We start from the raw sequence: 17245 nt of genomic DNA, 5'->3' as shown, positions 1-17245 counted from the left end.
AGCAGCTTTCCCTGATAGAAGCTGTGGAACTCACTGCCTCTGGACCTGCCTCACAGGAATGCCTAAAGTAGGTCTTTTAAACTAAAGCTCCAAGACAGCATAAGACATCAAAGCCATCAGTGTGAAGCAAGCCACAGGCAGGACACTCTAGAATTATAGTTGAAATGTCAGGACAATTTTATCCTGTGTATTGCAATGGGTCAATAGAAATTAATTATACCAATGATTATAGATGAGACGAATTAATTAACTAGAGTTACATTAAATTATGAAGTCTGTCCAGATGATGTAAATCTTGATATTAGAAACATGAAGAAAGTGTGTATTGAGGGACAGAGATGTAAAGCTCTTATACTTAATCAAGTTACACTGTTACTGGCTTCGTATAGATTATTAGGATTATACTATAGGCTTGCAAGATACCTCAGGAGATAAAGAGCTTGTCACCAAGGCTGAAAACCTGAGTTCAGTTCATAAAACCCATATGTTTATCATCTGTAGGAGTTTTCTAATGGAGTCTTTAAGGTCTTTTATACACAGAATCTTATCACCATAAGAACACTGCCTTCTTCCTCTCCTATTTGTATCCTCTTTATCTCCATCACTTTTCTATTGCTTTAGCTAAGACTACTGTATTGAACAAGGGAGAGGGGACAAACTTGACTTGTTCCCTTTAGTGGAAATGCTTTGAATTTCTATTTAGAATAATGTTGGCTGTGGGCTTCCTGAATACTGCCTTTACCATTTTGATATATGTCTCCTGTAACCCTACTCTCTCCAGGACTTTTATCATGAATAGATGGTGGATTTTGTCACCTTTTCTTCATCTAATGAGATGATCATGTGGTATCTGTCCTTTAGTCTATGTGGTGGATTATGTTTGTTGATTTGTATATGTTGCACCATTCCAGCATCATAAGAGACTACTACAGAGAAATATATGCACAAGAATGGATAACTGAAAGAAATGTGTCATTTAAGGGGACTTAAATGTACATAATGCACTGGGAGAGTGTTTAAGATAGTTAAAACCATCATCAATGTCAATGATAAGTTCTGTTGGCTATTGTAAGGCCCCCTACTGTCAGTTTTCCTGTCAATAAGCAAATATGGTGAAGGAGGAGCATCTTGACTCTCTAATGTACAGTTGTTGGGGTCTCCTTTGCTGTCCCAGCTCCCTTGGACTAAAGGACTGCCAGTCAGCCAGCTAAAGAACTCTTATGCCATCATCAACCAACTTGAAAACTTCAAAGATTGGAGACAATCATACAGTGAAGACAGTTGAGAACCCTGGCCACTGAGGGAGGGTACAGCATCACCAAGACAGTTTGAAATAGCAAGCACCAGACATTTTGCTGTCACAAACCTTAGATGATCCTATGGCCATTTGCATCTAGGTCAGAGGAGCAGCAGTTCTCTTGTCCATCTAGCAGATGACCACTGTGACTAGTGGTAAAGACACAAGACGTCTTGATGCAAATACTCCTCCTCTGCATGTAAGCACGCTGTTCAGGCTTACTTGGTGATATGCCTGAGAGATGCTGGTCTGTGCTCCCTCCTCTGGTACTAAAACATCAGGCCTAATGTGAGGCTCTAGAGGGCTCTTCTCTTGCCTGATTCAGTCATGAAGGCAGTGCTGCAGCCCAAAGGAAGTGACAATGAATAGTGGCAGCAATGGCAGAGGCAGCAGAGCTGCTGAGAGGCCGAGCTGCTGAGGCAGAAGCAGCTGAACAGCTTGAGAACAGTCAAGCCAGGAAGATAGCCAGTGGAAGGAGAGACAGCAGGAGATGGTGGGGAACCTGGATACTTACTGGCTGAAGCAATACTAAACATTGCAAGCCATAGGGAACCAGCCTTTGAGACACGACCCTCAGCAGATTTCCTATCTGTTTATGCTAGAGATCTGTCTGGTGAGTTCATGTTCCTACCCCATTCTGAACACTCACCTCTGTGATTACGGGCCACAATTACAGATGGGATACCAAACATGACATCTCCCATCAAGTCCAGGAACAGGTCCTTCTTTTTGACAAGGTCATCTGTCCCTCCTAAATACTTCTCAGTAGCCGCAGGAATCAGATTCTCAGAGACGTTCTGAAATGGATCAGAAAGTGACCACCTAACCTGTTGCAATGGGGCCTCTCAAGGTGGTTACCATGGATTCATTGATTCTGAGCCACTTGAGTTCTGTGCCAAATTCCCCTAGGTTTGGGGCTGAGTGGACAAGAGGGCAACTTTTGGAGGAGAGTGTGTCCCAGGGAAGCCTAATATAAACTCTCTAGGTTCGTTTGTTTTTAATAGATTTTAAGCTTAATTTTGGAGGTTAAGCATCTCAACAGTATATCATTATTGTCCTACTGGCTTCAGTGGCAAAAGTCCATGTGAGTAAAGCCACCTAATGGCTTAGGAAATGCTTTCCAGTGGGTGATTTCTCCAGCTCTATGCTGAAAGAAAGGTGCTTTTCTCTACGCACACATATACACACCCTGGGTTCTCAAGAGAAAAGCAATTTTTGCTATCTTCCCTTGTTCTCTGGGAAAAGGCACCTTTTGGTATTAAATAACTTAACTTCAAAATAAAGTATTCCTGGGAAATGGAATAATAAAAAATCCTAAGATTTGCAGTTACATAACTTCTCATTAGCTTTACAGGGATCTGCAGATCACAGCAACCTATGTGCCCAAAGAGCAGAGAACCCAAAATCTGTAATCACCAGTGCTATCCCCTTCTGCTGTACCTACTCATAGTAACTTACATTAAGTCTTATGCCACTAGTCCCTGCCTCCATCCTATTTGGTTTATGAACTTAAAAAATGTTTTTCGGCTAGGCGGTAGTGGCACACGCCTTTAATCCCAGCACTCGGGAGGCAGAGCCAGGAGGATCTCTGTGAGTTCAAGGCCAGCCTGGGCTACAGAGTGAATTCCAGGAAAGGCACCAAAACTACACAGAGAAATCCTGTCTCAAAAAAAACAAATAAACAAACAAACAAATAAATAAATAATTTTCTCCAGAGAACTTGCCTGCAGTCACCAGTGGGGAGGGGTTGGGTTACAAATCACAAATTCGAGTTTCCTACAAGTACTTTAAACTGGAAAATGCAGAAACCTGGAGCTGAGCCCCACATCTAAGGACTTTTCAGTCACTGAATAAGTGTGTGTTTCAGGGAAAACATACAGACTCCTTTGCTTCTCAGACAATTTCCATGATTCCCTCAACTCTTACAAAAAAGGAGTAAGCCTGCCACAGGAGGAAGGCAGCTGTCTTCTGGTCCAGTGTGTCTTCAGAGAGTGGAAAGCCCAGAAACTGTTAAAGAAACGTTTATTAACAGTCATGAATTATGGGGAAATGACAAGAATCAAAACAGTCGAACAATCAAATCAATACAGAAGGAAACTTATTTACTGGGTCTTAATAGGTGTGAGATTTAACCAATGAAATGAATGAGCAATACTAAGATGTATATGTGTGTGTGTGTGTGTGTGTGTGTGTGTGTGTGTGTGTGTGCGTGTGTGTGTATGTGGCTGTGTAAACATAATGTGTAAAATATAATATGCATCATATACAATATGGGTGTATATATGAATGCATATTATATACATTTTATTTATACTTATATTAACTATATTATACATTTACATAGTGTGTATATTACATAGTATATGTAATGCTGTATATATTGTATTGAATTAATTATATACATTAATTAATTATATGCAATGATTAATATATACATATATAATTAATACAGTATATATTTTATATACATACATTTTAAAGTATCTTCTTTGTAAGGCCTATATTTATTAAATTTTTTCATTTATTTTACATGCCAAGCACAATTTCCCCTCCTTCCTCTCTTCCCATTCCCTCCTCCCATCTCCCATCTACCCCACCCCCATCCATTCCTCTTTCATTCAGAAAGGAGCAGGCCTCCCATGGGAGTCAACAAAGCATAGTAAGGCCTATATTTTATATTTGTCTGTTTATAATTACTGCAATATATAGTGTGCATATAAGTGGTTGCATATATAGGTATATAACACATATACAACAGTCATCCAAATAGTGAAGTAACATCTAGGTCAGAATAATATAAAAGGCAGAGTTCCGGGCATAGGACTCAAGCCCTTGCCCACAGTCTCAGATGACCGAGGAAGCCAAAGTCAGCCACATGGTTGTACACTTTCTATGACCCCTGAAGTTCTCCAGAGAAGCTCTAGAACCATCAGTATGTCCATAATCTCTGCAACCAGGACTTGACCCTACTCTAGCAGCTAACAGCCATGCCCTAGCATGACACTATCTCAGGACACTCAGTGGAAGATACTCTATGTTTCAGCCTGAACTTGGTAATGGACAGATTGGCTCTTGAGCTCTTTCTTTGAGACTTAAAGAACTTGTGGTTACCAGTTCTTTTTCTGTCCTACAAGTTAATAATTTCTTGCCAGAATTACTTTCTTGAGACTTGAGAAAAACTTTGCTTGTGACATTTGAAAACGTTTGGAAATATAAACATGTAAGGCAGATAATGCTTGATTTCTTTTGTGGCCACTGTGGAAGACAATGGACTCACTTTGGTGAGAGTCTTATTTTATCTTACAACTTCCACTCCTGATGAGAAAGCATGAACTGAATTCAATAGGCTTGAACCAGACTCACCACTCACATCACTCCTTGAGCTCCCAGGCTTGAAACCCCTCTAGATGTTAGAGTCAGGGACCTTCTCTGTGAGTACACTTGTATAATAGGCCATATGTTCTCACCATTGGAATGATCCAGCCAAACTCAAGTCATGCCTTCTCTTTCCCAAATTTTAGTCATGCTACTAAAAGTGAACTAAAAATAGCCAATTGGATTTTGCTGTGTCTGACTTTATGACATATTAAAAAGTCAATTCTGCTTGGATTTCAGAACTAGCTCAATGAATTTCCTCTGACTCTTGGTAATGGGGCACTTCAGAGCATCTGTGGAGATAGATCTACAGGGCCTGAGAGTTCAACTCCAAGGCTGAAGCTGCTGAGTCCCAGCCTGACTCCAGCACTCCAGGGCCTTCTCCTTAGTAGATGTCCTTGGTTGCTCCATCTGCACAGGTATTAATTATCTCTGGCCCTTACAGCCTATGGATGTCAGGACACTTTCAGCAAAGGTAGTGTTTTGGGAAAGGGGTTTCCAGGACTAAGATTCCCAGAGGATAGTTGGGCTTTCTGGGTAAAGCTGTCATGGAAATACCCACTCATGACAACGGGAACATCTGTTCTGGTCTCAGAGAAAGCTGAAGTAGAGAGAAGGAAGACATTTGAGCATCAGGGGGTTCATGATGGCTGAGACTGTGAGTACACTTGTGTAAGAAGCTGTATGTTCTCACCATTGGAACGAGCCAGCCAAACTCCTGCTTGTTGACGCCCACCATGTAGGGCACAGTGTTGAAGCTCTTCTCAGCTAGGATCTCTTCCGGTGCCTTTGGCAGCACCACTCCATCAATCACGGTAGGCAGGAAGGGATAGCTCTGGGAAGATGGAAATGCAGTGTCCGTGACTGTCCTGCCCAGGCCTGATCGAGATATGTATACCACCCTTGCCAAGTCTCAGGAAACTTTGGAAGATGTGGCAGGAAGTATGTAATATTGGAAGACAGAATGAAGACATGTGAAACCACCTTCTCCAGACAACAATTTCTATTAATAATTTATTACCATCACTGAATCGACACCAGGCAGGCCCTATCAATACTAAGTTAAGGAAATAGGATGGGCCGACATGGTCCTGCCTTTTAACTCTGCATTATTGACTGTTAATAGACTCTAGTGAGGAGGAGCCAATGATTCATTGTATACAAACTGATAAACCCACCAGAATAAGTGTTAGCTCTAAACCCATGATCACATGGACAGCCCTGGATAACCTAAGTAGGGTTTCAAAATAAAACAAATAGTTATGAATATAAGAGAGAGATTTGTGGGAAGAAAAAGAGCTGGTAGGTTGTAGGGAAGTTGGAGGTAAAAGTAGTTGGTATATATTGTGCCCATGTACAGAATTCAAAATTGTTTAAAAACAAATTTAATTCATATTAATTTTTTGTTTGAAAATGCCAAAACAAAACTTAATACTTTTTATGCTAATTTAAGAAAATTATAACGGCCCAACCACACCATCCCTTGCCCTACATACCCTACATTCCTGGATCCAGCTTGAGGAAACCATACTTGGTGCTCTAAACCTAGCCCACTACACATGGCTATAGAGGTCACAGACCTTAGGGGAGAACCTGCTACTGATGTTTTCCTAAATCAACACAGCATCTAACTGTATTCTAAACAGTTATCTGTTTACACAGAAGTGAGTGTTGTTCTCACTGCTTATCAGAGAAGCTTCTTTTTGCAGTAAACAGAGGCTACTGGTCATTGCAGAGTATAATTCCCTGTCCACATTCAGTATATCTATAGAGCAACACCCATCCCAAGACTCAGAGAAAAAGAAGCAGAAAGATTGTAAGAGCTGGAGGATCAGGACACACACACACAAACACACACACACACACACACACACACACACACGTGTGTGTATTATACACAATATGCAATAATAATTCTAGAAGACAAGACCATGAACTCAAGAATGGTTGGAGAGGGAGAGTAGGGGATGGAAGGGTAGAAATGATATAAATGATATAAATACATTACATTTATGTATAAAATTCTTTAAAAAAATTAATCCCATAAAAGGATATTTTAAAAACCAGCAAATTACTGTTCTTAAAGGTAGCACTAAATGAACAAAAGGAAAACACTTGTGAGTTTGTGAGTGTGAGCAAGGAGACAAAGTATTTCTTCTTTGAGCTCAGATGGAACCTGGGCATCACCAGATTTACCACACTGTGCAGATAACCAGAATACTGTCAAGAGTGATGATTTAGAGTTCCAGAGATGTTTTACTAAGTAAGTGAGTTCTCAAACACAGAATCCATTATTACAAACATGGACATGGTAGATGATATCCATCTATGCATATCTGAATTTTTACTGTTTTAAAATATAATTAGCCTTAAGAAGACGTCACACTTATCACTCAAGATGACCAAACTGTGACTTGGTTCTGCATTCAAGAGATGCAGGAAATGGCCAAACCCTCCTCCAATAGACCAGGACCTGTGGAAAATTACTCCTGCCATAGGAAAACTGTGCAGTGTGTGAGGCCATCGTGGGAGCAGGCAACAGAAGCAGCTCCTCTGAAGGAAGATATGTGCTGGCCACATAGAGCAGTTGTGGATGCCCTCGGTAAATGAACCTTTCCCAAAAATGAGCAGGGCACAACCTCATGGACAAAGCATCCCTGTGCAGGTCCCTTTCCGAGACTTTCAAATAGTCCTGGTTTGGAGGAATGCTTAAGGACAGGATCCAGGGAGTAAAGGGTGGAGCACATTGTCTGTACAATGTCTGGAACATCTCTGGCACTCAGCAATGTTTTTTAGAACCAACTCCATGAAAGAGTGTCCACTTAAAATAAAGGTCGGGATTTTAAGATGGCAGATCTCTATTTTTTCATAAGAGAAAGTCTGGTGATATCAGGGGACATGGGGATGAGAAGGAAGAATATTAAAGTGATGGACATGGACACAGAGGGAAAACCCAGGTGGAACTGCATCCAAGAGGCGCCCCCCAGTAGTAACTGTGACACCCTGAGCACTTGCCAGTGTCCCCTGGGATTCTGTCGGCTGCACTGTGGTGATGTGTGAGTGTGTGTTGCCCGCTTGGGTGAGACAAGTGATGTGCTTCCTTCCTTTGCTTTTTTTCACACACCAACAGTAAGTCCTGCTCAGATATTCCTTCACAGTTTGTAGATCCAAAACAATGTATTGCCACCCCACCGCCCATGCCCTGGCATATTTAGATACTATAAGAATGCAGGGCCTAGTTGTCACACAATGGCCTCCCAGCTGGCTTTCCCTGTCCCTACCCTGCAGTCTAGTATGCTACAGTCAGAGACATTAGTAAACTCACCATTACAGCTCTCTTTGTAGTTCTCCGAACAGCTCCCCTTTCAGGCTGAATCACAGTCCAAGCCTTCCATTGGCTGACTCAACTTCCTACTTTTACTACCCACCTAGCCTCAGGTGGGCTCATTCCGAATTGTTCCTCCTCAAGCATGCTAGCCTTCTTCAGCAGACCCCTTCTGAGGCTCTTCTCTCTGCCTGGAGCACATCATCCTCTGGGATTCTAAATGGCTGACTTCTTTCTCTTCTCTAGAGCTCCCCCGAGAGGCCACCAACTGTTCAAGTCACCCCCTGACCCTGTTGTTCACATCAAACCACTGGGCAGCTCTCCATCCCCCACTGTCTTTACTTTGACTCTATCCATGGAAATATAAACCATAGAGTTTACTATGTTTTCCTATTTCGATAATACTAGAAGTTTCTAAGAGAACAGATCCTGTCTGTTTCATTCTCATGTCCCAATTCCTAAATCACATCCTGCCACAGCTTTTCTGAATGTTGAAAGAATCCTATTTCTTTCTCATAGGACCTTTCAGAGGAGTGCTGGGAGCCCCGTGGAGGAAGCAGAGGGGGTTGGACTGCAGATAGTATGAATTAATCTCCTGGACAGTGCTGGAAGGTGGGAGAGTAGGAAGGATGAGATGGAGGGCACTGTTGGAGTTTCCTGGCTGGTGGGAAGAGGACAGTGTCCTCAGCACTAAGATCAAAGTCTCCTTCATCACAGTATATCAGCCCTGTGTCCTCTCAGGAGACCTGTGCTCTCTCCCTACTGATGGCTCGAGGGCTCCTTAGGCATCTCAGTCTCCTGAACATGGAAGGTTCTGGTGCATCCTACTCCTACCAGATCATTTTTTAAAGCAGGAAATATCACTTGGAAGGGGATAGGTGACTCTGGGGAACACCGAGTTGCTGAATGGGAGCACTGGACTAGGAATCAGGTCCTCCTGCCCCGGTCCTCCTGGCTATGTTACCTTCACAAGTAACCTTCCCTCTCTGGACCCCAGCAGTGCACACACAGATACGAGAACTGGTCTACAAATGAGAATTGTTCCTTAATTTTAAGACTCAGTGCCTATATTTCAGAAAACGAAGGACTTTACCTCTCTGGGGTCTCCATGAAGGTCAACAGAGGCAAATTTCTGTGGAAACAAAGGCAGAGAAATTGGGTGAGAAAACTTCTTTGTTCAAAGCTGATCCTTTGAGCTTGGCCTTAGAGGTATTAGGTTCTTTCTCCTGATTCTTCCTTGGCTAAGCCCAAGGTGAAGGGAACCTTACACTAGGTCTGTAATGGTCAGCTTTAATTGTCAATTTGGTACTAAATAGAACCACCTGTGAGGACAGTCTCAATGGGGTAGAGTCTACACCGAGTTGGGATGTGGTGGGTTTGTCTGGAAGAAAGTGTCCTAAGAAATTTAATTGGTGTAGAAATATCCAGACTATTGTAGGGGACACCATTCCCTAGGCAGGTAGTCCTGTATAAGACTGTATAACTGAGCACAACAAGCAAGAGAGCATGTATCTATGCATTTATCTCTGCTCTTGACTAAGGATGTGATGGGACTAGCTGCTTCAATCACCTGCCATTGTGTCTTCCCCACAATGATGGAGTATAACCAGAAATTGCAAGCTAAAATAAGGTCTTTCTCCCTTAAATTTGTCAGGTTAATTTTATCATAGAACCAGCTATGAAACACAGTCAGGGTCCTCTGGGCAGGGCACAGGAGGATCCAGATGATGTGGGGGTAGCGGCAGGCAAGGGACAGGTTTTGGGACCCACTCAAGGTCGTAGGATCTCTGGGAAGATGTCTGCTGCCAATTCCTGTGCGCCTAACTTAAACTCTTCTTACAATGGCAACAATACCCCAATGTCTCCTCTGCAGAGTGGTGGAATTAAGTCAAGGCAGTGTAGGAGTATACAGAGGTCAGGTGGGGGATAAGGCTACTGTTGGGATAGACTAGCAGGAAGTCCCTCTACCACTTTCCCCCCTTCCTCATTCCTGCTTCATGAATTCAAGCAACTAGACATGATCTGGAACATCATGTCCCTCAGTATGAGGAGCAGTTAAGGAAGATTCCAGATTCCAACTACATCTTACGCCTTCACTTCTCAGGTACAACCCACAAGGTCCTTTGTGTGATTTAATGTCACACTATGTCTTTCCAGGTGGTGTTTGGGATCTAACCTGGCCCTCTACCACAGTTTACTTTTATGTAAGTCAGAAGTCTTGGTTAAACCATGTCAGTCCACCTGAGGCTACGCTAAGTCTATTTTTAAATTAAGGAAAAATGCCTGATAGGATATGACTCTGGATTGCTGGAAAAAGAAAAGAACAGAAAACTGAGTAATAGAGTTGATTTATTCCCAAGTATCTGAAGAACGTCTGGATATAGCCATTGGCTAGACCATTTGTTCCAGAAAATTTCAGTTGCTGAAGGATTCTGTGACAATGCATTCCTTTTTCTGTTCAAGGGACACTGAAGAGCTTTCTCATCTGGGATCAGAAAACTGACACCTCCAAGATCACTGGAACTCATTGTAACTCATGCTTTTCTTTGTTGTAAGGATGACAGTGATTATATCACTACACTCTAGCTAACTGGGGTTACTCGCTTGGGGGAAGCAACCACTACAAGTGTCTCCATTTCACATTGTAGTCCCACCATACAGGAGTGTGCTATATGTATGTGCACACTCATGAAAATGAGTAAGTGTGCATGCATGCTGGGACCAATAGATAATCAAGTATTTGTCCAAGATCCTAAAACTTATAGCATGTTCTTGGATATTGGGTTCACTTGGCTTCTTCAAAGTTACCAGATATTCCTGTGCAAGCTGAGTCCTCCTGTGCCACATGGAGAGTGGCTGCAATAGTTGCCTTTTCTCTGGGTATCAGAAAATAGCCTTCTCTTAATTCTTATAACACCTAACCTAAGCCTGACAGTGAAAGCCCTGTGTCCTCATCGGCTCAATCTCTGGACAAGCAGAAACAGCACAGTGCCAAAGGGCTTCTATGGCATCTAGAGGAATCCTACAGACCTTTGTTTTGAAGGTCTGCATGAAGGCACATAGATACAGGTTGACTGGATGATTAATTGAGATGAGACAGATTGAAGATAGAAGAATTAAGCATTGTAAATGGATATCTACTAGATTAATGAAAAATAATAAACAGAATTGGTTATGAGGAAGAATGAATAGACAGTAGACTGATAGGGAAACAGATGATGTGCTGGCTAGTTTTTGTCAATTCGACATAAACTAGAGTCATCTAAGATGGAGGAATCTCAACTGTAGAATGGTCTCCATTACTTTGCCCTATGGTTATGTCTATGAGAAATTCTCTTGATTAATGATTGATATGTGAGGGCCTAGCTCACTGTGGGTGATACCTTCTCTGGACAGGTGGTCCTAGATTGTATGTGATACTTTTCTTAGAGGCCTTGTATTGCATGCCCTCACTCCCACACAATTAAATTTGGTGATTATGTATAGAAATACAACTTAAAACATACCTGAAAACAAGAATACATGATATTAAGCTTTGATAAAGCTGAGGGGTTGTCATGTAATTTCATATAATGTTCTTACTGGGTAGTTTTACATTTATTTATTTATTATTTATAGTTATTTCATGTTAAGGAAGCAATGGGAATCAATTTACATCACAAGATTGACACTGTCCCTAAAGGAGATAAGCTATTTCAGAAGACAGCTGAATGAGTCAAGTCTTGGGACAAGTACACAGAGTAAGGACAGGAGGATGGGCACACCTACCATTTTCAGAGAGACCTCCAAGAGCTCTTCCTCTGTCTTCTGGCGAAGGCAGTGAACCATGGCAGCTGACGTGGTGGTTTTACAGCCAGCAAGAGTAGCCACTTTCTGTAAGAGATCAGGGGTCAAGAGCATATCCTTTCCCTCCCTCCATGCAGACTGTGGCTTCTAGCCTACTTCTGAATTCTGAAGAAGGTAGAGGGTTGCTGAAAGGAGTCTAAAGAAACAAACTTGGGGTTGGGTACCAGAAAGTACCTCTACTACTGACTAGAGCATAGGTTAGAACTAATTACACAGTATCTATGTCTCTGTTACCTTGTCCTGATAAAAATGGACACAATGTCCTGATAAAAATGTCCATTCCCAGGACCACTAAAGGGATGAGGGAAATTCTCAAAGTAAAATGCCTCTTAAGAAGCTGTTGGAGGTTAAATGGTTAAAACCAAGAATTTCACTGTCTGGTTTTAAGCTTCCCCTCTACCATTTGGTATGCCATTCCATCTCTGTGTTTCCCTTCTCATCACCCACAGATGGGGGTGGTGATTAGATGTGACATGCACAGGAAATGGCCATGTCTCCCATACACTAAAATGTGTGCAGAATTGCTGGAGGCCTGGATAACATACTCAACATGAACCCTTTAGTAAATGTAGAATGTGGCTTAGATGTGGGTAAGAAATCAGCCCTTCCTATTCATTCATTCTTATTCCAGGCAGCCCTTGAGCACCTGAGCTGATTCTTGCAGCAAGAAACACCCAAGGATGAGGACCCAAGGTGGCAGACTAAAGGGTGTAGTAGCTGTCCTGGGTGACACTCACCTTAGCTATGGGCCTGGCATCTATCCCATATAGGCAAGGATTGAGGATGACGCTGCTCTGAGAGATGGCCCTGTGGAAGAGGTTCTTGGCCAGTGGGGTCAACACCTGGCAGGGGAGAGAGAAGAAGAGAGTTTGCACAGAAATGGAGTGATCTGAATTTACTTGTCTTTAAGGCTCTACCCATCTGCTCTACTGTCATGGCCATTCTCCTGGGGACCTGCGTGCTCGATGGACATAAACATATCTTGTTCCTAAGGTCACCCTGGAATCACCTCCACCTCCTCCAAAAGACCCTCAGCCCAGTAAAGACAGAATCCCAAACAAGAACTGAACAACAACAATAAAAAAAAAAACATGGCAAGAACCTTTCACTATAATCAAACCACTGGAAAGACAATTTCACAATTCTTAGTCAGAAATTCTGCTTCAGAATTATATTACTCAGAACTTATCCCATAAATGATCGTGGAGGCTCATAAAAAAAGTGAGCTCCTGATATTCATAATATTAAAATCATAAGTCAGGATTCCAATGTGATTGTGCAAATGATGTTTTATTTTCACTGTGGAATACTATGTAATTATTTTAAAAAGATAATAATACAGAAGATTGCTTCCCATTTAAGGAAATATTTGTTGCCAAATAGCTTAGAATGGACAAGAATTGGTTTTTTAGTCAAGGCTGGCTTTTATCTTGTGGCCTTTAAATCTCAGCTTTCTGAGTGATAGAACTAGAGACACGCACCATAACCCAGCTTCTTGGGGTTTATTTACCCCTTTCCTTTATCTCTAAAGTATGAACATTTCATTTGGCAATCAAACTATGAAATTAATGTGTTTGAAAAATGCAGTAATGGGGCTGATTCTCTGTTCAGCTTTCAGGGTGTTAGAGTGGTCCTAGGAGTCAACAATGCTTTCTATAGCTCCCCTCGCTGCCCTCCAGTTCTGTTGCACCATATAACTCAGTCCCAGAGACTGCTACCTTTCCTCCTGGGCATGGAAAAGCCAGCTGAAGACTCCCCTGCTTCTTCTGGGTGCCCTAGCCCCTTCACTCTATAGACCCAGGCTGAAACCAAACAGTTATTTATACTCATGGCCTCCCCTTTTCCTATTTGGAGTTTATATCCAACACTTCCTGAGAGAAATCAACCCTAATGTTAGTTTAACTAACAAAGAAAAATCAAAGTAATGCAGAAGTGGAGAAGTGGCATGATGAAGTATACAACTGGTGTTTGTTATGGCCCATGACTTAAAGCTGAGCTCTGAGCTCCCTAGGAGCTGAGGAAAGGTTAGTCCTTAGCCCTCCACCAGCTAACACTGATCAATAAGTAGAGTCAACCTGAATCTGGGTTAGGAGAGGAGAAGTGCCAAGGCTGGACTGGCTAGTCTGTACAAGGTCTCAGCGCAGACAGCAAGTCTGGACATGAGATCTGGAATCAGGAACACTTACAAGAACAGAGACACTTTCACCTCCTGCTGACTCTCCAAAGATGGTCACAGAGCCTGGGTTGCCCCCAAAGTTGACAATGTTGTCCTGGATCCAGCGCAGTGCAGCCACCTGGTCCAAGTGACCCCAGTTCCCCCTGCTGTGTTCATCCCCTGTGCTGTGGGACAATAGTGGGTAGAGTTAGACATGGCATGACCGTGTTCTAAGGGCTAGAGAGAGACTGGGACTCTTTCTGAGTTTTCTGAAATAAGGCCAGCTCTACGTCACTGACAAGAGTGTTCCCCTGCCACTCATCTCCACAGCAATGTTCTGAGGGGACTCTAAGTTCAGGGAGTCAGGAGCCACCATGCATACAACCAGGGTTTCAAATATACAGCTCATCCAAGAAGAAAACACATGAGATCTCTGTCTACACGTGGCTCTTACTGTACACCACAGGCCAACAGATGAAACAATATAATGACAGATAGTGGAAAAACATAATTGTGTAAAGAGGATACAGCAGTGGAGCATGAGTTTTTATGAAAAAAAGACCCTTCCCTTTTCCAGGCATCCTGCCTCACCATGTGATCTACCTGTATGTTTGGTCCCCCTTTTTGTATCATGTTGTAACACAGCCAAGGGTTCACACCAATGGCTCATTGATGCAACCACACAGTCTTGGACTTTTACTATCTCAAATCTAAGCTAAATAAATAGCTGAGTTAGATTGCACAACAAGGAAAGACGTCATCAAGGCAGTGTCACTTACTGCAAACCTGAAGAAATCATGTATATGGGTTGTGCTGGTTCTTGTTGCCAACTTAACACAGCCTAGGAAGAGGGAAACTCTTCTGTCTGGGAAGAGGGAAACTCAATCCAAGAATGTCCCAGATCGGACTGGCCTGTGGCTATGTCTGTGATATTGCTGTGATTGATGATTGATGATTGATGATCCCCAGTCCAGAGAGGATGGCACCATCCCTAGGTAGGTGGCTCTGGGCTACATAAGAAAGATGGCTGAGTATGAGCCATGTAGAAAGCCAGTAATCAGCATGCCTCCTGGTTTCTGCCTCAGTTCCTGCTCCATTTCCTACTCTGATTTCCCTCAGTGATATATTACAGCCTGGAAGCATAAAGCAAATAAGCCTTTTTTTCCCCCAAGTTGTTTTTGGTCAGAGTGTTTTGTCATAGAAACAGAAAGCAAATTAGGGCATGTGTTTTGTACATCTGAAGAAGAGAACCGCAGTTAGAAGACAAAAGAGATACAAAGGACTCAGGGTCACAGGAACAAAAGTGTAAGAATAGCTGGTATGAGATATAGTCAGAATGAGTGTTATATGCCTTGGCAAGGATTTCCTTGTCATTATAAATAACACAGAAGCATTGTGTAGAGAATCAAAATTACTTAATCTGCCTCACAGAACACTCTGGGTCCTGTGCAGAACAGATACAGCATTAAAGTAGCTGTTTATAAGAGTAGATGGTTGTAACAATATCAGGCTTGACACATGGGCTTTGACTAGGGTTGTAATAAGGCCTTGCACTAATTGCTAGGGTTTGCATATGGTTTGCCCCTATTGTGTCAACGTTTGGCTATAATAGGACTTGTGAAAGTTGAAGACAAGGGAAGGTTATTTGGTCACAGGAAAGAAACTAATGTGGCTCTCCTGTGACTCTGATTGCTTCTCCAGGGAGTGAGATTTTATAAAAAGAAGACTATCCCCTTCTCAGTTCCAGGCATCCTGCCTCACCATGTGATCTACCTGTGTGTTCAGATCCCCTTTTTGTGTCATGTTGTAACACAGCCAAGGGCTCCGGCCACGGCTCGTTGATGCAACCACACAGTCTTGGACTTTTAATATCTCAAATCTAAGCTAAATAAATAAGTTTGAATTCTATATAATATCATTGTCTCATTCTTCTTGTTATCAAAACAGAAACAGGTCTATTTCAGGACTAATACGTAGAGAGGAATATTTATATATCACCTGAAGAAGCCCCAGATGCCCAGACGATACTGAATGACCACTACAACAACATTTTCATGGACGGCAAGGGGCAGGCCATCATAGGTTGATGCTCCATCTATCACCAGTCCACCTCCATGGATCCACACCATCACCTGGACAAGAACATAATCACACAGGTCATAGGTAGCAGAACTGCAGAGACTCCCGAAGTCATCAGGTTTGGCCACCTGCATCTAGGCTGTGACTGAAGGACATCACCCCAAGCACCCCAATGTCCAGAAAGGCTGCAATAGGTAGTCACCCTTCTTTCCAACTCTCTCAGATCAGCCTAAAATGCTGGAACACTCAATGTTCCTCATGTCCATCCTTCAGTGATTTCAAATTGAGAAAACCATCATGAGAACAGCAAGGACCAAGGATGTCGTGTCCTTCCCACAATCTCATGACTTCGTGCCTAGACTATTCAGCCAGCTGAACACAAGCCAGAGGCAGCCCTGGGACTGCCACTTCATTTCATACCACTAACCTTTCAGGAGTAAATTCAATATCTCTGTTGGGAAGTGATTATCTGATGAGGAACACACCAGCCTGATGGTACTGCTTCCAAAGTGCCTCCTCAGCACACCCAGATCCTCCCACCCTGCTAAGCCCAGCTCACCGCTGCTTCCTTTGGGATATCTCTAGTCTCTGTGTGACATTATTTAAGAACCTACTTTGTACAAAAGACTGATAAAACTAGAAGGTAAAAGGGTGCAAAAGTTTTCACTTTTTTTTGTGTGTGTGTGTGTGTGTGTGTGTGTGTTAACCTATAGAGCAGAGAAGAAAGGAGAGTTTATGAAATCCCATTTGTTTAAAAGAAATCATAATGTGTAATATGAACCAAGAATTGCCCTAAGCAGAAGAAATAACTTCTACATGGAGTAGACAATAATGCCCCATGTGTCAGCTAAGAAACAAAAGTGATTTAACTGCTGGAATCCCATAGCTAATAAGATATGGTAACGGGGCTTGGCCAGGCCACATGGCCCAACACTGTGCACTGAACTCCCAATCCCCACTGCCCATGGCCACAGCACAGTGAGTCAGAAGTTGGAGCAGGAGACAAAGCCAGGTCCTGAATTTAACCCCAGACCCTGTGGTTCTTGGACTTCTGTCATAAGTAGAGGGTCTCCTGCCTCTAGGTTCTCAGAGTCCCTGTCCCCTAACCCATACAACCAGGTTCTTTTCCAGCTCCAGTAGCAACTAAGTCAAGTCCATCTCATAAGGA

General features: G+C 42.6%; 1 protein-coding gene across 2 annotated transcripts in view; it reads right to left on the bottom strand.

Annotated features, from left to right (window-relative positions):
- The window catches only part of LOC128104171 (liver carboxylesterase 1-like), a 30761-nt gene that overhangs the window by 5882 nt on the left and 7634 nt on the right, over positions 1-17245 (bottom strand). For both annotated transcript variants that reach the window (XM_052728963.1, XM_052728962.1), the window contains exons 4-11: positions 15997-16130; positions 14030-14183; positions 12581-12685; positions 11766-11870; positions 9091-9129; positions 5367-5507; positions 3224-3304; positions 1947-2094 (exon numbers count right to left, since the gene is read on the bottom strand). In XM_052728963.1, the coding sequence (XP_052584923.1) occupies positions 1947-2094; positions 3224-3304; positions 5367-5507; positions 9091-9129; positions 11766-11870; positions 12581-12685; positions 14030-14183; positions 15997-16130 (907 nt within the window). The remainder of the gene's footprint in view (positions 1-1946; positions 2095-3223; positions 3305-5366; positions 5508-9090; positions 9130-11765; positions 11871-12580; positions 12686-14029; positions 14184-15996; positions 16131-17245) is intronic.

Source organism: Peromyscus californicus, unplaced genomic scaffold (assembly GCF_007827085.1).
Source record: "Peromyscus californicus insignis strain IS unplaced genomic scaffold, ASM782708v3 Scaffold_8__1_contigs__length_139910024, whole genome shotgun sequence".
Taxonomy (NCBI): domain Eukaryota; kingdom Metazoa; phylum Chordata; class Mammalia; order Rodentia; family Cricetidae; genus Peromyscus; species Peromyscus californicus.
Note: the sequence above shows the minus strand (reverse complement) of the source record. Positions and strands in the feature narration are given on the sequence as shown.